At 37.8% G+C, this 23,609-nt stretch overlaps 1 protein-coding gene across 4 annotated transcripts in view; it reads left to right on the top strand.

The window, feature by feature from the left end:
• LOC100675289 (N-deacetylase and N-sulfotransferase 3) overlaps positions 1-23,609 on the top strand; it is a 229,973-nt gene that overhangs the window by 170,098 nt on the left and 36,266 nt on the right. For all 4 annotated transcript variants that reach the window (XM_064285411.1, XM_064285410.1, XM_064285409.1 and 1 more), the window contains 2 exons: positions 17,102-17,284; positions 19,337-19,433. In XM_064285411.1, the coding sequence (XP_064141481.1) occupies positions 17,102-17,284; positions 19,337-19,433 (280 nt within the window). The remainder of the gene's footprint in view (positions 1-17,101; positions 17,285-19,336; positions 19,434-23,609) is intronic.

Raw genomic sequence — 23,609 nt, 5'->3', positions numbered from 1 at the left:
AAAAAAGAATAAATATATATATTTCTATGTAAAAAACCAAACCCGTTGCGTCAGTTTCGACTCACAGCAACCTCATAGGACAAAGTAGAACTGGCCCGTAGGGTTTCCAAGGAGCAGCTGGTGGATTCGAGCTGCCAACCTTTTGATTAGCAGCCATAGCCCTTAACCACTGGGCCACCAAGGTTCCATATTTATATATGTGGTTGTCTTCATGTACATAGGATATCTCTGGAAGAGTACACACACACGAATGATATTGCTGGCTTCTTGGTAAAGGAGCTAGGTGACTGAAAGACAGGAGTGAGTTTTTTTCTGTATACCCTCTTGAACCTTTAGAATTTTATATGATGTTGTAGTACCTACCTGTCCAAAATAAATTCAAAAAGCAATGAGGCCTAAAGTAAGGATGGTAGTAGCTATAGGATCGGAGAGAGAACTTAGCATAAGTGGATTATGGGGAAATTTTTTTAAATAAAAAATGTAGAGTTCTAATAACAGAAATTTATGGAATGAGTACTACTGAATAGTGTTGCCCCATGTTATAATGTAGCGTGAAGCAGAGGACCATGGGTTTGTGTGCTTTAAGCAGAAAGAGTTTGAGAAATCATGTGTTACAGCATTAGCCTTTGGAGGATATCATCTCACATTTACAGATGAGGCATCTAAATGTATGGAGCTTTGTTGCCTAACCCAAGATCACACAAGCAAGTGCCACAGTAAAAAAAAATAAGTAAATAAAATCAAACTAAGCATTTTACATGAAGCTTCCAATGAAACAGGTATCTAGAAAACGAACTATAGAAAATTACTTTCACAGCTGGAAGGAACAGGAGAATCCTGCCCCTTCCTCTCTCCCCAGTCACCCATCTACCGTCCCTAAAATGAATTTTCTTATTCAGCAAGCACTATTCCCTAGACGTTGGTGTGTAATGTAACCATTCTTAAAATCCCTTGCAGTTCTTTCAAAATTCTAGTTGTCCGAGGCTTGTTTGATTGCAATACTAATATCCAAACAAAGATTCTTAGAAATTTTCCTTTAAGTCACTATGAAAATTTTGACACTGAGTCTGACTCTCTGCACTTCAGATTTCATAATCCCATTAATTCTTCTTGTACCTCTACGTGAAGCTCTGGGTGGTGGTGCTGTGTGCCATCGAGTCGACTCCAACTCATAGGGACCCTATATGACAGAGTAGAACTGCCCCATAGGGTTCCTATACTGTAATCTTTACAGGAGCAGACTGCCAGGTCTTTTCTCCTGCACAGCAGCTGGTGGATTCCAACCACTGACCTTTCAGTTAGCAGCTGAGCTCTTAACCATTGCACTACCAGGACTCCTGCAGTTCTGGGTAGTGGCTACTATGTGGAAGGGTAGACATTTTTGGAAAGGAAACATTTATAAACTCTAGTTTTACCACTTTAGTTCTTTTTAACAATTTCTTCACCAAGCTCCTGATATAAGTTATAGGTCAAATGTAGAGCCTCCACTACAAATTATTCATTTTTAAAAAAGCAGATAACAGGTTTAGTTACAATCTTTTGCGACCTTATCACCTTTTATCCCTAGAGTTAGAAGCTTCCGTCGTGGTGTATTGTTCTTGCTACAGCTGAAATAGACCCTCTAGCTGCATCAGCTTTGGCAATAGGTGGCCTCTGCTCTGCTGACTCACAAAGGTTTGGAAGCTTTTATATTTCTGGTCTTTCAGCCTCTCCACTGAAATGGCCTTTAAGTATCTTGCCTTTAATTAACTCTTGGCTGGCTCCTATATCCGGACCCGCCTCCTCCCAGTCCCTGCAAAGCCCTGAAAGAACCACTTCATTTAGATTTTCTTTGTGCCAAACATTATTTTTTAAGATGTTTCATTTCAATCAAAGCAGTAAGATGTGGCTTGCGTAGGCCCAGTCAAACCCTGGTATTTTCCGTCCCAGGGAACAAATAGTTACCTGGGTGACGTCATTAATAGCTGGTATGTTTACTCTTGGGCATTGTCTTTTTTCTCCTTAGGGTCCTCACTCTCTACATACAGATCTGGATTTCTGTACTAAATTGTTTTGTTTTGTATTTTGTTAAGTGCAGTCAAGTCAGTTCTGACTCATAGCAACCCTGTGCACAACAGAACAAAACACTGCTCAGTCCTGCGCCATTCTCACAACCATTGCTATATTGGAGTCCATTGTTGCAGCCACTGTGTCAATCCATCCCATTGAGAGTCTTCCTCTTTTTCAATGAACCTCTACCTTACCAAGCATGATGTCCTTCTCCAGGGACTGATTCCTCCTGATAACATGTCCAAAGTACATGAAAAGAAGTCTCCCCATCCTTGCATCTAAGGAGCATCCTGGCTGTACTTCTTCCAAGATAGATTTGTTCATTCTTCTTCTCAGTCCATGGTATATTCAATATTCTTCACCAACACCGTAATTCAAATGCATCAGTTCTTCTCCAGTCTTCCTTATTTATTGTCCAGCTTTCACATGCATGTGAGGCATTTGAAAATGCGTGGCTTCGGTCAGGTGTACCTTAGCCCTCAAGTTGACATCTTTGCTTTAAAATATTTTAAAGAGGTCTTTTGCAGCAGATATGCCCAATACAACACATCCTTTGATTTCTTGACTCCTGCTTCCATGGGCATTGATAGTGGATCCAAGTAAAATGAAAACCTTAACAGCTTCAGCATTTTCTCTGTTTACCATGATGTTGCTTATTGGTCTAGTTATGAAGATTTTGTTTTCTTTATGTTGAGTGTAATCCATACTGAAGACTGTCTTTGATATTCATCAGTAAGAGCTTCAAATCCTTTCCTTTCAGCAAACAAGGTTGTGACATCTGCATGTAACATGTTAATTAGTCTTAACGCCAATCCTGATTCCATGTGCTTCATATAGTCCAGTTTCTTGGACTATTCGCTTAGCATATATATTGAATGACTATGATGAAAGGTACAACCCTAACACACACTTTTCCTGATTTTAAACTATCCAGTGTCCCTATGTTCTGTTCAAATGATTGACTCTTGGTCTATGTACAGATTCCTCATGAGCGCAACTAAGTGTTCTGGAATTCCCATTCTTCAAAACTATGTTATCCTTAATTGGTTATGATCCACATAGTCAAATGCTTTCCCAGTGAAACAATGGAAACATCTTTCTGGTATCCTCTGCTTTCAGCCAAGCTCCATCTGACATCAGCAATGACATCCCTCATGCCACGTCCCCTTCTGAATCTACTTGAATTTGCAGTAGTTCCTGTCGATGTACTGCTGCAACTATTTTTGAATTACCTTCAGCATAATTTTAATTGCATGTGATATTTACAATATCATTCCATAATTTCGGCATTCCATTGGATCACCTGTCTTTGAATGGGCACAAATATGGGCATTTTTTTTTAGGTTAAATTAAATACCTGTAGGTATATCTAATTTAATTTCTTCTCTGTATCCATTATACCTGTGGAGGCAGCACTTTAAAATGAAGGAGCAAAATGCTTTTGAGAGAAAACAGAGATGTTTTCATTGAAAAATTGAATCTAACCTTCGTGTTACATTGCTGCTTAAAAGGGGATTGTCTTAGTCATTTTTAAATGTGTGATAAGCTGTAAGTCTATTCATTATTCTGGCACTTTGTGAGTCTAATAGAGCAAGAACAGCTGCTGTCTGGTCTCTAAATAACTGCAATAGGGTCTTTCAAAGTAATGTAGGGACAAGATCAGAACAGCACACACAAGGTGCACAATGCAAAATTAATTGAAAATTGGTGGTCTGAGAGTTGGAGACACTCTTAACGGTGTGTAAACATTTGTTCAGCAGCTAAAATAATGGCAATGCTTAAACCAACAATATTACTTCTTCTGGCACCTATCAGAAATGTTAATTGATCATCAATCATTAGCTTGTAATCAAAGGATTGAACTTGCAGTCTGAGTATATAGCCAGAAAAATTAAGTGGGAGACATAAATGTTATAAAAAAGACAAACTGCTCCAAATAAATTGCTTTAAATTACATTGACCTCATCTCTGTACCGTTAAAACCTCTCCCTAATTGAAAGCAATTGATTTACCCTTCCAGCTTTCCATTAAAGCCTACCAGATCCTAAATTCAAAGTGTTAAGAGTCCTGTGTCAAATTATTTTGCAACTGAGTTTCCCTTTGAGAGCCTTCAATGATGACTAAGGCACCAGCCAGGTAGAAAAGCAGTACTCAGTGAATTTAAGCCTTAGGAATTAAAGTGACATCTTTTCTTTCTCTTATTGGAGAAGATGACAAAAGTAATGGAAGTAATTTTTAGAACAAAACAGTTGGAATAGCACAAAAATATGAAAGATAGTAGACACCAAAATGAGATGCAAGAGGAACCATCGTGCTAAAATTTCAGTGTCTCACGCAGCATCAAAGATGAAAAGATCAAGTTTCTGGAAATTAAGGAGAATTTGTGAGGAAGATTTTTAGAAAGGATTGTGCCGTGCAGTAAGCGTGAGCCTCACTGCCCCTCGACCCCTGGAAGACCAGAGGGCCAAGTGTCTGCCATGGCACCAGCTCTGCGGTGATGATCGTCATTGGTACCATCAGAGAGCTTGCTATGTGTTCCCTGCAGGTGGGGGCATAGTAGGCTGGTGTCTGACGCATGGCTGATAAAACTAAAGCATGAAAGAGAGAGATCAGCTAACACGGTCTTTGTCAGAGGAGGAGAGGGCTACATCTGGGAAGTACGTGCCCTCTTTTCAATGGAAGGTCAAAGGCTTCTAAATCCCAGAGACCAGGTGTGAAACTAAGTAGTAGTGTTAGGCTCGGGTCCTTAAAAAGGAATCCCATCTGAGAGGGCTCCTGACATAGGACTTGGAGATGCACTGGCCTAATAAAGAAAATTGCATTGGCAGGGCCCAGTGGGGGATGTCTCCAAAGAACTCAGGAACTCACCTATAAGGGAGCCAGCTTTAAACATATACCATCTTACAATCAGTCAAATAAGAATTTCTGCATGCTTTTGCCTCCTTCTTCCCCATGTCCCAACACTGAGGGGTCAGAAGCCCTATCCCTTAGTGTCATCTGAGCATGAGGAAGAGTAAAATCACACCAGAGAAAGGAGAATAGGGTCCCTGCATCAGGCCCCAGCTGGGGGAGAAGAGAAGATATAATATTTCAACAAGTTCGACATTTTGATTAGTATCTTAGACCAGAAGATTTAAACTACTCAGTCAAGACTGTTTTAAAAAAACCAAAACCAAATCCATTGCCATCGAGTGGATTCCAACTAATAGCAACCCTATAAAACCCAGTGCCATCGAGTAACCCTATAAAAAAAAAAAAACACCCTATAGACAGAGTAAAATCGCCCCATAGAGTTTCCAAGGAACAGCTGGTGGATTCAAACTGCTGACCTTTCGGTTAGCAGCCGTAGCACTTAACCACTACACCACCAGGGTTTCCCAAGACTGTGTTAACAACCTAAAATTACATTAGAATTTTCTGTTGCCTAAGATGCCAGAGAAGTCATACCATCTGCCTCAGCCAAGGATGGGAGAAAACCACCCACACCGAATAGATTCTAAAGCAATAAGATTGCCTTAGCGATTATACCCCCTGAATCCAAAATGTTTAATGTATGAGTTACACAATGATTTTTAAGAATCAAGTTTTTCCCAGTACAAATATTGCATTTGGAGTTTGTGTGATGACTTGGTTAAGAAAACATGATGTAAAGTGAATTATTTTTATTGCTTTTTGCAAATAAAGCAAATAGAGGCATCTGGACTCTGAGATTAAAAGTAGATAAAATAAATCATTATATAATAATATAATATTTGATAATATCATACCACAGAGTGCTGAGTGCGTACAATGACCATTCATAGTACACCTACAGATTCAAAGTCCATCCTCATTGGAAAAAAAAAAAAAAAGACTAAGAAGTGTGCTCCGAATGGCTGATTTCTTTTTCCTACACATAAGGCAAGAGCCAAAATGCATTCCAGAGTATGCTCACATGCCTTCTTTGGAACAAGCCAAATAATTGTGATAGGTTAGCCTTGGAGACAAGAATTTCAAGACAAGTCTAAAAATCATATTTTACCCAATTAAGATTATTTCCTGCGTCTTTTTCAAGTAATATGTATTTCTTGTGTGCTTACTATGTTATCAGACATTATATCAAACCCTTAACACGCATTATCTCATTGAATCCTCACAAGTAGTTCATCTGGAACTGTAAGACTATTGCCCCCTCTCCAATCTGATGAAAGATAAACTGTTTTTCTATATCTCTTCTTATTCTTCATTCACATTTGGTTTCTTTCCCACCTGTCGCTTGTTATAGATTCAAAGCTAAATAGTCAAAGCTGGCACGACTTCCAAATAATGCTTCCCAGAAAGTGAGAATCACACAGAATGAAGCAGTGATTTGAAATGACGAGGGTAGTTCTTCTCAGATCCCTACTGTAAATTGTCGCCATTCATGAACTCCAGTAGACTGCTTCTTCTTTTGTGTTTTGTTCCTATTCATGTCCCTGGTGAATAGGAAAAAAGCCCAGGGAAGTAGGGCGCAGTGCTGAATCTAATCCAGGTGGCACATAAGATACCAGCCTCCAAAATATGCATTCTGTTTTACCCACTAATTCTACCACTTGTAGGAAATTTTCCTAGGGATATAGTCAATGATACAAACCAAGACATATCAACAATGATGTCCAATCATCCAGTGCTGTTTAAAACAGTAAAGAGTTGAAAACAGCCTAAAGGTCCAACAGTAGAAAGTTGATGAAATAAATTTCGATGATTAGTAAGATAGATTACTATGTATTCATTAAAATATGTGTGTGTGTTTTAGAAGCAATTTAACATTGTAGTAAAGTGTTAAAACTATATTGCTAAGTAACAAACATTAGGGACTAAGTTATGCCATATTTTAATATATAAATACAAGATTTTATATGTATTTATAAAACATAGAAGAAAATGTCCGTAAATGTCCTTCAAGTGGTAGGATTTTGAATGATTTTTTTTTTTTTTTTGCCTCTCTTTGTTATTTTCCAAGTATTTTACATGGAGCATGTAATTTTTAAGAGCAGAAAGACTACCCATAATGAGGCAGACTTCAGTTCGTTCCAACAAACACTTACTGGTAGTCTGTTATGCAAATAATTAAGTTCAAAAAACATTTTTTTAATGAGCCATGCCAATAACTGTAGGTAAAAAGAAAGTTAAGACATAGCCCCTGCTTTTGGGGAGCTCATAGTTTAGCAAGATGAACATATAACAAATCAAGACTAGTAGTTCCAATAGTTGTTGAAAGAGAGCATAAGGTACAATGAAGATACAAAAATGGGTGTGGCCACCCTAACTTGGGAGATACATGGAAGGTTAACACCTAAACCTAAATAGTATTCATGGTACATTGGGGTTTAGAAGATGGATAAAGAGACAGAAGGTGTTCCAAGTAGAAGAAATAGCATGTACAAATGCATGGAGGCTTTGCTGGAATGGAAAGCAAAAGAAGACAAGTCGAAAGATATGAAGATGGGGGCGGAAAGGCAGGGACTAGATCATGATGGGCTCTTGAAGCATTAAGGATACAGACTCTAGAGGTACACTGTCCAGTATGGCAGCCACTAGCCACAGTGGCTATAGAACACTTGAAATGTGACTAGTCCAAACTGAGATGTACAGTAAATATAAAATACGACGTTGGATTTCAAAGACTTAGTATTTAAAGAAATGCAAAATATGTCATTAATAATTTTTGTATTGATTACATGTTGAAATGATATTTTGAATATTTTGGGTTAAATAAAAAAAAAAAAAACCTATTGCTGTGGAGTTGATTCCAACTCATGGCCAGCCCATGGGTTATAGAGGAGAGCTAAGCTCCATAGGATTTTCTTGGCTGTAAACTTTACAGAAGCAGATTGCCAGGCCTTTCTTCCATGATGCCTCTGCGTGGGTTCGAACCACCAACCTTTTGGTTAGCAGCCTAGCACAATCTTTGTGCCACCTAGGGACTTTTAAATTATAATGTGAGCCATAGATGTGATTTTAAATTTTTAGTATCCACATTACTAAAAATAAAAAGAATACAAATAAAATTAATTCTAATAATATATTTGATTTAATTTAATGTATTTAATTTAATATATTATTAAAATTACTTTTGTTTATTTTTAGTAATGTGACTACTAAAAATTTTTAATTCCATATGTGATTTGCATTATATAACTATTGGACAGCACTACTCTAGAGGATAGATTAGAGAAAGACCACACTGGAAGGAGGAAGACTAGTTAGAAGCCTTTTAAAGAGTCCAGATAAGGTGTAATGAAATATTGAACTAAGCAAATACAAATAGGGGTAGAGAAAAGAAGATGGGTTTGAGTCGTAAAAGAGGCTTTATTGACAAAACTAGGAGATCAATTTAATAAGAAATGAGGAGCTGGTAAAAGACTGGAATACCTTCAAGTTTTTGATTTGATGATCATGTGAATAGTAGTAACTTTAGGCAAAATAGAGAACACAGAAAGATCTAGGTGTAAAGATTCATTCATTCAAATATTTACTGAGCATCTACTATGTTCTAATTATTATCTAGCTGGTTAGGTGCTAAGGATCTAGCAATGATAAAACAAAAGAGGTACTTAATCTTCTAGAGTGTTCTTAGACTCTAGTGTAAATATATAATGAGTTCAATTTAGCCATGTTGAAAGTGAGATGTCTATGAGACATTCCAGTAGAAATGTCAGCTAGACACATAGAGGTTCGATGTGTAAAATTTAGGAGAAAGATATGGATTGTAGTTAAAGACGGAAATCTGGAGGGTGGATTAATGGGGGTGGAAAAGGCCACCTAGGAACAGTACGTAAAGAACAAAATCCCGAGAAACACTAAGGGAAAGTGGAGGAAGGGGAATCTACAAAGGCGATGGATGGAGGAGAACTAGGAGAAAACAATCTCAAAAAAGGCCCCACCTGGACACCCTTTCAGCTCAGTAATAAAGTCACTCCAGAGGTTCACCCTTCATCCAAAGATTAGAAAGCCCATGAAACAAAATGAGACTAAAGGGGCATAACAGCCCAGGGGCAGGAACTAGGAGGCAGGAGGGGACAGGAAAGCTGGTAATAGGGAACTCAAGGTTGAGAAGGGGAGCATTGACATGTTGTGGGGTTGTTAACCAAGGTCATAAAACAATATGTGTACTAACTGTTTAATGAGAAGCTGCTTTGTTCTGTAAACCTTCTTCTAAAGGAAAAAAAAAAAAGTCCCCCAAACCACCCATTGCCTTCGAGTCCAATCCTACTCAAAGCGCCCTGTAGGACAGAGTAGAACTGCCCCATAGAGTTTCCAAGGAGCAGCTGGTAGATTCAAACTGCTGACCATTTGGTTAGTAGCCAAGCTCTTATCAAAAAAGCCCAGGAAGGAGAAAATTTTTAGTGTGGTCAGTGGTGTCAAATGGAGCAGTAAGATAAGATTACCAAGGATCCACTGGATAAGGTAGTTAGGAGCCCACGGTTACCTTTGTAAGGTGCTTTCAGTGGAGTGGTGGGGGCAAAGCCAGATTATAGAAGACTGGGAAGTGAAAGGAGGTGAGGAATAAAGATAGCACCTGTGGACTTCTCCTTTGAAGAACTTGGCTGGGAAGGACAGTGGTTAGAAAAGATAAAAGCTTAAGGGAGAGCTTAAGATGAGAGAGACTTGAACATATTTTTGGGCTTAGGCAAGGCCCAATAGAAGGCATTGAAAATAGAGGACAACAAAGGAGTTTAAGTGTTGGAATAACGTCTCATGGGAGGTAAGAGTGGATGGGATCAAAAGCATTGGGAGACATATTAGCTTTGAATACAAAATGGAGCACCTTAGTGTTCTCATTTGTCAGAAGGGATTTGAAAAAGACAAATGTGTATGGGCTGGGGTAGGAAGTTGAAAGAGTTCTTGTCTGATGGCCATTATTCTCCATTAATTAGGGGATAATTACCTACGGAAAAATTAGAGAGTGGAGATTGAGCAGGAAGTCTCCAGAGAGGGATGAAAGTTTGAAATAGCTGCCGAAGGGAACTCAAGAGCCAGTTGACAAAAGATGAATAAAAAGAATATCCAACAACACTGAGGGTGCCATTAAGATTGGGTACCATATGCTTATGTGACATGAATAGCTCCCATTGTGTGGTTTTTCTCTAGCTGTGCTGAACAGTCCATATGTGGGAGTGAAGTAATTCCGTGGCAAAATTGATTCAAAGCCTTGGATTCACATTAAAAACAGAAAGATGATTTGGGAATCTGTGGGTGATTGTGGGAGAGAAATTCAAATAGTTGTCCATAGAGTTTTGCCCAGTAAAGGAAGAGGAGTGATTAGAAGGACATTGATAGATGCGGAAACAATGAGAAGGTCAAGAAATGGAGGACCAGATAAGGGTGATGAGCTGCTGGAAGGGAACTATAAATGAGAAATGATTCCTCCAAAATAATAATGATCGATCGATAACAATAATAAATAAAAAAAAGAATTTTTTTTTAAATAGCTATCATTTATTAAGCTATCATTTATTAAGCAATTACTGTGTGCCAGGCAGTGCTTTAAATATTTTATCACATCTATTCCTTAGAACAACTCTGTAAGGTAGTTATTCTAGCCTCTTGTTCTTTTAGATAAATAAATTTAAGGACTGAGAATTTAAATAAGTTGTGAAGACCACAGAACCAGTAGGTGGCAGAGCCTACTTTTTTAACCACTGTGTAGGCCAAAGTCAAAGACATAAAGATATAATTTCCTTACAAAGGAATGAGGTTTCAAGGCAAACAGGGAAGACAGCAGTAAGAAAGTAAGCGGAGACTGGGAAGACAGTTCAGGAAGAGGAGCTCAGAGTGAATAGGGATGAAGTTAAAGAGACTAGAACAAATCACTGAGGAAGCCTACAATTAGAGTGGTGCTAAATGATTGTCAGAATGAATGGCACTGGGAAAAAAAAAAAAACCTGACCCTGTATTCCCCAACTTTGCACATAAGTTATTGGTGCAAGCTCAAGGCACATTAAAAAAAAAAAAACAAAAAACACCCAAGTTTCTACGCTGTAGCATCAATTCAAATTCACAGTGACTGCATGTGTGCAGAGTAGAACTGCGCTCCACAGGATTTTCAATGGCTGATTTTTCGGAAGTAGATCACGAGACCATTCTTCTGCGATGCCTCTGGATGGGTTTGAACAGCCAATTTTTTGGTTAGTAGTTAAGCACTTAACTGTTTGCACCACCCAGGGACTCCTCAAGGCACATACTATCTATTATAGGAAAATAAGGTTGAAAACGCCTCATGCCAGCCCTGAAGGAATTTACCGTACAATCTAGTGTTGAATAAAACTAGGACCAAAATAGCATAATACAAACTAGGGTAGAAAATGTCAGAAAGACAAAACTAGAGTGCTCCGGGGCTCAATTTTTTTTAAAGAATGCATTAGCTAGAGAAATCTGAAAAGTGGAGGTGGTACTCTATACACATGGGATTTAGATAAGCAGAGAAGTGAGGCTGTATATTGCAGAGAGAAGAAATTGCATAAACAGAGACGGCGTAGGCAAGTCCAGGGAGAAGTATGTTTGGAAAGGTAAGCTGGTGCTATGTTAGGACAATACCCTGAATTTATACTTTATATATAATTCAGAAGGCAATAAGGAATTATTAAAGGTTTGAACCAGGAAATTAGAGAATAAAAGATTTGGGTCCAGAGCATGCTTAGATTATCCTTTCTCCTCAGGACTTTTTATTTTTTTCTAGAATGAGACACACTCATTTGATGAAGCACAATCTTGACAGTGGTGGAACTCAAATATATTTTAAGATGATGAAAATGAAATAACTGGAATTTGATCACTGTCCCATAAAAATAAACTGGCTTTCTTTATTTTAATCCCTAAAGAGTATTTCTAGTCTGAAGATGTAAGTCTAGGAGGAAGAACAGGAGGCAAATCACAGTGTGCTATCCTCTACCACACAAAACTTTAATGCCGGTGACATAAAGTAAAAGTGAACAGGAAAGGCAGCCTTTTAAATAAAGGAGTTATAAGACGCATCTTAGATGTATATGTGGAAATGGAGAAGGATTGTGCTTTGATAAAAATGTAGGATTGAAAGGGAATTAGGAGCCGATTGTACACGTTTATATGAACTACATGAGACATTGGTGGTTCAATGGTAGAATTCTCACCTTCCATGCAGGAGACTCGAGTTCAATTCCTGCCCAGTGCACCTCACGCATAGTGATGCGTTCATGTAATGTTAGTGGCATCTGCATGTTGCAATAATGCTGAACGGGTTTTAGCAGAGCTTCCAGACTAAGATAGGCTAGGAAGAAAGACCTGGCCATATACTTCCAAAAATCAGCCAGTGAAGACCGCATGGATCACAACGGCCCAATGTTCAACCGACCATGGGGATGGTGCAGGACTGGGCAGTGTTTTGTTCCATTGTGCATGAGATCGCCATGAGTCAGGGCCAACTTGATGGCAGCTAACAACAACATACGAACCGTGGTTCTTTTTCAACATCCTCTTTATGCGTCTCCACACATCTGTCAGCAGCATTTGCCCGGTTGTTTTGTTTTGTTTTTGCTAGGGATAGCTCTAAGTCCAGGGCATCAAAATATATGTATGAACTTAACAAGACGTGTTTGTTTTATATATATTCAAACAGAGCAACTTATAACTCTTGTCAAACTCAATCTTTTCTCGGGGAATAAACAATGGGTTCAGACAGTTTTCTTCAAAGAATGTTCTCATGGCACCTGTGTCAGGATCATTATGGATGAGTCTTTAAAATGCAGATACTAGGGCCCCCTCTGGACCTAGAACATCAGGATCTCTGCATGTAATGCCTGGTGATCTGAACTTCTGAAAAGCTTCCTAGGTGATCAGTATGTATGCTAAAGCTCTTGAATCGTTGGCTACCTAGAAGAATACAAAAAAAAAAAAAACCTGGTTGGACAGAGGTGAGAGGGAGGCTTTGCACTGTAATCCCTTTTCTACCTTCTGAATTCTGAATCTTGCCATGAACAAAACTGAAAAAAGAAGAGCATCGTATTCATATTTGTACCCCCAGAGCCAGGCAGAGCATCTGGCACGTAGCAGCATGACCAGAACCCGTCTGTGGAATTGAACTGATCTGCATGGTCCTCATGGCATAATTTATAGTAAATATTACAACTAACATACTCTTTTTACACTCCCTTTCCCTCTCCTCTTCCCTCACCTTCTCAAAAGAAAGAGAATAATGGCTGCGTTATCAACTGTTCTTGCACCAGGACATGTTTTGCTCCTTATTCTTCTTGGTAATGATTCATGCATTCCTCATACCTGGAACTTAACTAGATTCACATGGTTGGGGCTGGAAAGTGTACATAAGACTTCCCATATCTTTCTCTTAGCTACAATTTTTACCAGTTATATCTATTTCTTTCTAATGAGTCCCAATGTATATGGCATTTGACACTTGCCTTTTGCCTTTTACAGAAAAAAAAAAAAGTAGATAATTATCTTGTTATATATATCTATGTCTATGAGGCTAGGAAGAATATTTTTTCCACTCATAATAAAACGAAGTTTATGCCTTTGGCAGTGTTTATAATGATTTGAGTTTTAAGCAGCTAATTAGCCTTTTTAGTAGCTTTTACTTAGAGCAAAAATTGTTGTAGAAATGCAATTGTAACTTCTAGCATTTTCCTTCCCACTGGAGCCTCCATGTATAATACAGGTAATTTAGTTTGATCCATTCCATCCATTTTTTTTTTTTTAGAACCTCAGTTCTGAAGCATTTTAAAAATTATAAAGATACCCTCTTTATGAAAAAACTAAGACCTTATTTGCTCTGAACTGATAACCTTTTCAGGCTTTTTCATTGTTTCTTTCTATACCATGCAGAGATTGCTGTCAGGTGAGGAAATGCCAAGAGACATTATAAATGTCAGAGGTCAGAACAGGGACAAGAAAAGCTCACAACATTCCAGTTAGGTGTTTGTTCTCACCAGTCCCATTGCTTGTTGTGCAATAGATTCATAACTTAAAAAAAATAAAGAAAACTTGAAGAGGCTCCATATTAAACAAAAGACATGTAATATTCCATGTCAAGAGAGAATATTGTGATTCAGTATTTTATGTCCTAGCAAATTATACTCCCTTTGGTCTTGTATTTCTTTAGAAACACAAAACAAAATCCCGGGCTTGACTCTCAAGTTTAAAAGTGCATGAGGTGGCATGCATTAGGAAAGAAAAAAGAATTACGTTGAAATAGCCTTTTTGCTTATAGTGCACTTTGCGTTATGCTAAAGTGAATATACAAATAGAATTGAAAACCTGGGAAAGCTTCCATGCTTGCAGGCTAAGTAGCTTTTCTTTGACAGGAGTAAGCTCAACACCTTGAGTCATTGCGATCCTTACAGATCAGGTTGAGTTTCAGCAAAAGCAATGTTGTTCGCTAGCTCATAACTCATTTTGGGTTTCCTTTGTTTATCAGAGAAAGTGACTTTTTTTTTTTTTTTTTTTACTTTCTGTAGTCATGCAGTTAGAAAAGTAGTACTCTGCTTTGATTGTCACAGAATATTATTTTTTCCAAGGTGGGAAAGAGAATTCAAAGGAAGATCAAGTGTATAAGTGTCACAAAGTCACACAGGATCTCTAAGTTTTCAATTTTCTTTCCATTGTAAATATTATTCAGGGACACACATGTATTTTTAAATCTTTTATAAAAATAAGAAATTTCAACAAGTGGCTAACCAGGTTAAGAAAAAAAAATACATATGTGTGGGCATTTATATATTTTTACATTGTATTAAAGTTTTTCTTTTAAGATAAAAACATCGTGAAATATTCTGCTACATTGAAAAAAAAAATGTGGCCTATAAAACAAATCAGGAAAGACTGCCTCTAACAGCCAGTATAAAAGAACTTTCAAGTTTAAGTATGATTTTCTTAAGTTTCTCAGTCACATATTGTTTTGATGAACTTTGGAGAAGAAAAGGAAGTAGGGGTAAAACAAATAAGTTACAGAATTGAAATGACTATAGAATATAACCAGGTTAAATTTTAAAAGTCTTATTTTTCAGAAAGACCCAAAATGGTATACGTCTTACTTATCAAATCCACTACTGTATTGTTCTGCGGGAGCTACTTAAAATCACCCTCAAAGTATTTTGTTTGTCAAAGTTCTAAGATGTAATGTCTGTTCAGAGCAGAGTGAATAGAAACACAATTAAATATTCTTGATCACAGTTGAGGCTTTTCATGGGAAAGCCCTGCAGGATTTGTTCCCTAGAATATAAATAGGCTATTACTATTTCTTATTCATAGTTGGAATTATTTTTTTTTCTGATTCATTATATCAGATCTTAATATAACCCTTTCTCTCATCTTTACCACTTTACCTTATTGAATTTTATTTAATATTTCTTTCAGCCACTTAATGAATGAACCTTTTATATTCATTATTATGATGATTATAATAATAAGTATTACTACTCATTCCCATGACATTGTATATTTTAGGAAAGTGCTTTTATCACCTGGATTATTTTATGGCTCTTTTTAATAGTAGCATAAATGCTACAGTGGTTTTCTTTGCCGTTGAAAATCTCATGCAGGAGAATCATTTCCATTTGTCAACATCTAACCAACAAAAGCTATTTGCATGGACTTAGAGCAGTAGCTTTAAAAATGCTCAGATCAATTTAATCAAACCTATAGAATTGAAATTTATTTTACTATGAAAAGTTCCCCGCATTTGCTATGATTTTTTTTTTTTTTCAGTGCATGAATTCAATTTAGGTCAGATGCTTCCATAGGAAGAGTCAATTTTATCTGCCCAAGCACTGAAGACTATATTTAAAGGAGGTATAAGATACTGGGAATAGTAAAACCTGTTGCCATGGATCCTGACTTACGGCAATCCCATGTGTGTCAGAGTAGGACTGTGCCCCACAGGGTTTCCAAAGACCGATTTTTTGGAAGTAGATTACCAGGCCTTTCTTCCAAGGCACCTCGGAGTGGAGTTGAACTGCCAGCCATTCAGGTAGCAGCCAAGCGCGTTAACCATTTGCACCACAAAGGGACCCCAATACTTATACATATATTGGAAATAGTAGGCCCAATAAATATGGAAACATGTTTTGAGAGTGTTATTGATGGAAAATGGTTAATGGTTACTTTAGTAAAAACTCAGGCACCAGCCTGTTGTCATTGTGGCCTTTCATAAATGCAAATCGGAGGTCACTCAGTTAATATTAATAATGGCAATTCATTGACCCTTAAAGAACTACATTATAAGTGAATTAAGTAGATTAAAATTAAAATTCCAACCTTCTGGGATCCTGATGTCTCAAATGATGAGTAGTCCATACGTCATGAGGCCATTATGTGTTGACATTTTTGTTGTTGGTTGTCATTGAGTCGATTCTGATCTATGGCAACCCTGTGTGTTACAGAGTAGAACTGCTCCATAGGGTTTTCCTGACTGTAATCGTAGTGGAAGCAGATTTCCAGGCCTTTCTTCCACAGCACTGCTGGGGGGGTTTGAACCACCAACGTATAGGCTAGCAGTGGAGCACAAACGATTTGCATCACCTAGCAACACCTTTAAAATATGCTACTCAGCTGCAACCTAGCTGCACTAACATCAGTATATGGCAGCTAATGGGTGTTGGATTTGTTTTTTGTTATAAAATATATTAAAATTTCAAGAAAAAATGCTTATCAGGTCTTGCTAATAATACATTCTCTAGTATGCATTCATACAGTGAGAGTCCTTGAGCTATGTCCAAAATCTCCAAACGCTTCATGAATTGAAGCCCTGCACAGACTAAAACCAAAAACCAAACCCAGTGCCGTCAAGTCGATTCCGACTCATAGCGACCCTATAGGACAGAGCAGAACTGCCCCATAGAGTTTCCAAGGAGCGCCTGGCAGATTCGAACTGCTGACCCTTTGGTTAGCAGCTGTAGCACTTAACCACTACACCACCAGAGTTTCCCCTGCACAGACTACTTAGTAATAAAAAAAAAAACTTAGCCTTGCTGTGATTGCACTGCCCCCTAGTGTTAAAACAGTTTGTATGTACCCTGCTGTTCATCTTTGCCTTTTTCAGATCAGCATTTTCATGACCCATTTGTCCAACTATGGGAATGACCGACTGGGCTTATACACATTTGTTAATCTGGCCAACTTCGTGCAGAGCTGGACCAACCTGCGACTTCAGACTCTGCCTCCACTGCAGCTCGCTCACAAATATTTTGAGCTCTTCCCTGAACAGAAAGACCCTCTCTGGCAGGTAAGACAGGATCAATGTTGTTTTTGTTGTGAGGTGCCATCGAGTCAATTCCGACTCACAGCAACCCTATGTACAACAGATCAAAACATTGCCCTGGTCCTGTGCCATCCTCACAATTGTTGTTATGCTTAAGCCCATTGTTGCAGCCACTGCGTCAATCGATAGTTTGGTATAATTGCTTAATTAATCCTAAAACATATCTGTGGTTCTATGAGATAATCCAAATCAGAAGAGTAAAGGCATCTTTTTTGAAAAAATGTACATTTTGGAAATGTTAGTGGATTTGAGAAACTGGATTGAGAACATGGAGAAAGTGTTTTGTGGTAAAAAGACTAAGTTTCTTAAGACAAAATTGTCACAAAGATATGGCATATTCAGAGTATTCTAGGGTTATCCCAGAATTTCAAAGGATAGATGGGCGTCCTAGAAGTTCAGGTACATACTTGCAGCTTAAATTGCCCACTCCACGATCTGGGAAAAGTAATATTCTTAGCAAATACTTACTTAGTGTTTACTATGGGTCAGATTGGGCACTTGACATTTGTTAATTCATTAAATCCTCACAACTACCCTATGCGGTAGGTACAGTTATTAGTCTCATTCTACAGATGAAAAAGCTGAGGCACAGAAGGGCTGAGCCCCTTGAACAAGGTCACACAGCTTGGGTATAGTAAAATTAGGAATCAATTCCAGACCATCTGGCTCCAGAAACTGTGTCTTAATCACTGTGTAAAATGCTACAGGAGACTCATTGATGAAGCTGATGGTAAAACAATAACAACCTTCAGCAGAACTGAGTAAATTTAGCAGATTGATATTGTGGTAAACTCTGTCTCCATTCAAATCATCTTTAAACTGTGGGCTAATTACCACCAGAGCACAAACAGATAACCCCAAGCAGGGAAATAACAGCACATTTTAGCAAAGTCAACGATTGTGGACTGCATGTTACTTTTCAGTCTTTATACCAAGCATCTTTTAATCTTACCCACTATACAATACCATCGATGTTAGCCTCTGGAAAGACATACAATTTTCCTGCTAATTTAACACCTTAGTTTTAAACTGAAATCATTATTATATCAGGAGACTGGGTTGAAACCCATTTTTTTTTTCTAGGACAGTAGCCAGAAAGAATACCCTTGCTTCATTCGTAGCATCTGTTTATTATTTGTTCTTAGCAGAAGGTTTATTTAACTACATAAAAATATATATATATATCTGCAGTATTAATTGAGTAGAAATAGAAAGTGGTCCCTTTTGACCACTCTTGAAAATAGCAGTAAAGGGTACTGTAATTCTTTACTCTTTTCAACATAATATGCACTTTGCAGTCAGAATTAAAGGGTGTTTTTTAAGATACATCTTGTACACTGTGTGTCAGTTTAAGTACCATAGATCAAAAGCCGAATCCCTGAGGTAGTAATTCACCCTCATTTTGCCCCTTTGTTAAAATTTGGTGCTTTTTAACACCACAGCCTGTAAAGTTACGTTTTTAGATATACATTTACTGGCCCTTGAAGGCAGCTGAAAGGAATCAGCTGTCTCTTTAAATAGCATTATTATGGTCGGGTCCATATCCCTCGGAAGCACAGCAGGAAAGCTCAAAGTTACACAGAATGAAAATTTGACACCTTGTATTTCATTTATGTAGTGAATGCTGAGAGTGTATCTTCTTTTAGGTTAGCAGAAAACAGTCTCTGCCCAGCAAGCTCACTATTTAAAAAGAAGAAGGAAAAAAAAACACTGAGACATAGAACTACTATAAAATAGAATAAAAAAAAATATAAAACTCTCAGTGGCGTGAGGCTGTTTACCCACAGTGGAAACGCCTTCCCTTCCCCACCTCCTCAGTAGACTCTCAACTTCAAGATGGAAAGAAATGATTTGAAAGCTTTTTGGATACCATATCAAGGCTTTCATTTTTAAAATGGAGCCACATAGCCTTGTTACCTGGGATATCTTTTAAGGGCAGAAGTTGAAAAACTCTAGCACACAATGGACGCACTCACTAAATAAATAAATAAATTTCTATATTCTTCTCTCGTTTAGAATCCTTGTGATGACAAACGCCACAGAGATATTTGGTCTAAAGAAAAAACCTGTGATCGCTTACCAAAATTCTTGGTAATAGGACCCCAGAAAACTGGTGAGAGTTTTTTATGTTATGATTAACCAACTAGTGTAAAAATCCTAATGTAACAATCCTAAAGACTAGATGTCTTAGCCTTCTAGTGCTGCTATAACAGAAATACCACAAGTGGATGGCTTTAACAAAGAGAAGTTCATTTTCTCATAGTCTAGTAGGCCGGAAGTCCAAATTCAGGGCGTCAGCTCCAGCGGAAGTCTTTCTCTCTCTGTGGGCTCTGGAGGAAGGGCCTTCTCATCAACCTTTCCCTAGAGCAGGAGCTTCTCCATGTAGGAACCCCAGGTCCAAAGGGCACACTGTGCTCCCAGTGCTTCTTTCTTGGTAGTATGAGGTCCCCTCTCTGTGCTTGCTTCCCTTTCCTTTTATCTCTTGTAAGATAAAAGGTGGTGCAGGCCACACTCCAGGGAAACTCCTTTACATTGGACCAGGGATGTGACCTTAGTAAGGGTGTTACAGTCCCACCCTAATCCTCTTTAACATAAAATTACAATCACAAAATGGAGGACAACCACACAATACTGGGAATCATGGCCTAACCAAGATGACACATATTTTTGGGGAACACAATTCAATTCATGACACTAGACCATGAATTCCTGTCACAGTGACTTCTTACACTTCCTAGAAATGCGGATGAAAAAATAACACATTATGTATTGTGACATAATCTTTGTTTACCTAAATAACATACTTAAGCATTTGTCAAAGTGTTTTGTTTAATTAAGGGAAAAGGTCAAAAACAGATGTCACAGAATTTGAATATTCAGCAGGAAATTCTGTGATAAATTTTTTTTCCCCGAAGATCTTAATTGACAAGTATTGTTAGTAACATTTCTAAAATCAAAACTAATCAAGTGTTTAGAGAGTAGTTGACATGATTTTGTCAAAAGTCAAGGGAGACACATATAAATACCTGTAACTCTTTATAATAAATCTCTTCCAGAAAAAGAGCCTTTTAAGCTGCCATCTTCCTGATATGGTTTATTTCTAAACTATTTCTTGCAGAGATGACTATTTTTTTTAATAGTCTGAAAGCTGTCTGACAGGCAGAATTCCCAGACGTAAACAAAACTTTGTGCTAAGAAAGGTATTTATTAAGAAAGCTTCCACGGTTTCTTAAATTTTTCCCCCCATTAAGTTCTTGTTTCTGTAAGAATCAGTATTAAAATGAGGCCCAGTGGAAGTTTTAAGGCGGCAGACATTCATGCTGTATCCTGCAGGATAAATTATTCTGAGCCCTTGAATTCTGGCCTCACAGAAAACAGCCATTTCAACCAGAACCTTTCGTAAGGGGGATGTGTTCCCTCTCTTCATCTCTTTAGAAATAACTAGGAAGAATTCTATGCAGTGTACACAAAGTTTAGCCCATTCGTTTTCCATTGGTTCCATTTGAAAATACCAGTCTGAAAAAAATAATATGACAAATTTTCTCGCCCTTATCTATTTCACTTTTCCTTATTTATTTAAAGTCAAGAGGCATATGGGAAAACGTTTAAACTAAAGTCTTTTCATGGTACTCCCACCGCCATGGTGTAGCCTCACCGGCACTGATCTCTTCTGCTCTGGGAAGCATGCGTGTTCTGTGTATCAGGTTTGCTTCAGAAAGCCCTGCAGGAGATGCTTCCTCCCGTGTTGTACTGGACAGGAAGACATTTTTTGATATCACGGTTAGATGGCAGAATTATTACCTGTCATCTTAAGCTCCACTGGGTTTCCAAATGTTTCCATTACAATTTGTATATGACATTTACCTTTGCAAAGGATTTTTTTTAATCTATTTCCTATAGAAATTGAATTTTTTCCAGCTTTATTGCGGTATTAATTTACATGTAATAAAATTCACACATTTTCAATATATAGTGATACCTTTTGGAAATTGTATGCAGTTCAGTAACCACCACCACAATCAAGACACAGAAAATTTCCGTCACCCTAAAAAGTTTCTCTGTGCCCCTTTGCAGTGGATCCCCTCCTCCACCCCCAGCCACGGGCAACCACTGATCTGCTGTCTCCACTTATAACCAACCAACTAGTTGCCGTCAAGTCAGTTCCAATTCATGGCAACTCCATATGTGTCAGAATAGAACTGTGCCCCATAGAGTTTTCAGTGGCTGATTTTTTGGAAGTAGATCAGCAGGCCTGTCTTTCAAGGCTTCTTTGGGTGGACTCAAACTTCCAACCTTTTGGTTAACAGTTGAGTGCATTGACTGTCCCACTCAAGGACTCCTCTGCTACTGCAGTTTTGTCTTGTCTAGGATTTCATATAAAGAAATCATGGTGTGCGGTCTTCTCTGTTTGACTTCTTTCGCTTAGCGTAATCCTCTTGAGCTTCATCCATTTGGTTGTGTGTATCAGCATTTTGCAAAATTGATTTAATTGGACAAAAACATCTCCTTAATTCCACGAGAATTAAAGAGCTTCATTTTTTAACATTAGCTTTGTCAAAAGTGTATTTTTGAAGATATTCAAATATTTTTCAGTGTTGAAACGGACAAAAGTATAAAAGGTGAAGCTTTACTGATGGTTATCTGACTGTGTCATGGCTGTGATTCTGTAGTTGAATTATTGTTGCTGTTAGTTACCTGCCATGGCTCCAGTCCATGGTGACCCTATGTATAACAGAATGAAACATTGCCAGGTCCTGTGCCATTTACCACCATTAAAATATATGTATCAGGACAGTTTTTTCAGACTCCACACCATGTGTAGGAAAAGCCAGAATTTAGAAACCACTATGTAGTTTTTTGACCACTGATACATTATGACTTTTACTGACCATGTGAAGCAATTAGATCATATCCATTTTTTTCTGTTTGTCTCTTTAATGGTGGACATGAAAGGCTATTAAAAGCAAATAACATAATTGAGTACCGTTCTTAAACATGAAATTCAGAAAAGAGTGTTTTCAGTTGATCTAAGAAAGGAATTAATTTCTGTTTCTCTTTTCACACTGTAGTATCCATACTTCCTTTCCCCACAAAGATTTGTTCTTTTCAGTTTTAAAAATGCCTTAATTATATCTGAATAAAGGTGTAATTTTTTTATTTTAAATACCTTCCTAATACTCAGATTTGAGGGGAGGCACTGTTTAGGTGCTTTGACATAGGTTATTTTACTTGACTGTCATAAACCCTGATAGCTACGTATTTTCTTCCCCATATTAGGTAAGAACACTAAGACTCATTGAGGGTAAATAATTTTTTGTTCAAGTTCTCACAGCTGGTAAGTACTAGAAATAAAACTATTGGCCTTAGGATTGTACCTGACTCCAAAGACCATATTTTTTTTACTCTACTGTGGATTTCAATTAATGGAGGTTGGTTTTTTTTTTTTTTCCCCTCAATAAGTTTTAGATTTTTTCCACATTTCTTCTAAGTCAGTGGTTCTCCAAGTATGGTCCCGAGACCAGAAACATCAGGATCACCTGGGAGCTTGTTAGAAATGTAAATTCTTAGGCCCCACATTGGACCTGCTGAATCAGAAACTCTGGGCATCGGGCCCAGCTATCTGTGTTATAACAAGCCCTTGAGATGAATCTGACACATGCTAAAGATTGAGAACCACTATTACAAGTCAAGCTTATAAAGACCATTTTTCCTTTGTATATAAGAGATTACTGTGCTTCGTGCCGTATAGCTATGTCTGATTATAGATAAACTGTTCATTGTTTGGCTCAAATACAATCTAGGAGCAATGTCTTCTTCAATTCATTTGCAGACAGTAGGGCTGTTGACAGAGTTATTTTACCTTTTTTTCTGTTTTATAGATATGGTAGGTTTAAGTAAAAAAAAAAAAAAAAGGTTTAAGTACAATACTAAAAAAAGCTTACCAGAGAGATAAGGAAACTAAAAAATGGGGAAAGATGGCAACAACGTATTATTACTAAGTAAAATTAGAACAGTGATTTATCCAGGTGAGAGAAGTGCAGTATGATAAGGCCATGTCTGATCACCATCGCTAGCTATCGACCTGTGTAATACAATTAACAGTTCCTGCTCCGTCAGATTATATAAGAGTATAAATCACATTACGGTGGAGAAGCAGGAACCAGAGGGTGTATTTCTGTCTTAGGAGTACTGACTGCACAGACCAGAAATATTTTTATAGTATGATCTCATAAACACAGTCACAGTTGCAAGCACGTGGTTAAATCTTTGGCAAACTGAACTTCAGACC

Source organism: Loxodonta africana, chromosome 5, assembly GCF_030014295.1.
Source record: "Loxodonta africana isolate mLoxAfr1 chromosome 5, mLoxAfr1.hap2, whole genome shotgun sequence".
Lineage (NCBI taxonomy): Eukaryota > Metazoa > Chordata > Mammalia > Proboscidea > Elephantidae > Loxodonta > Loxodonta africana.
The sequence above is the reverse complement of the archived record's forward strand: the minus strand, read 5'-3'. Positions and strand labels throughout refer to the sequence as shown.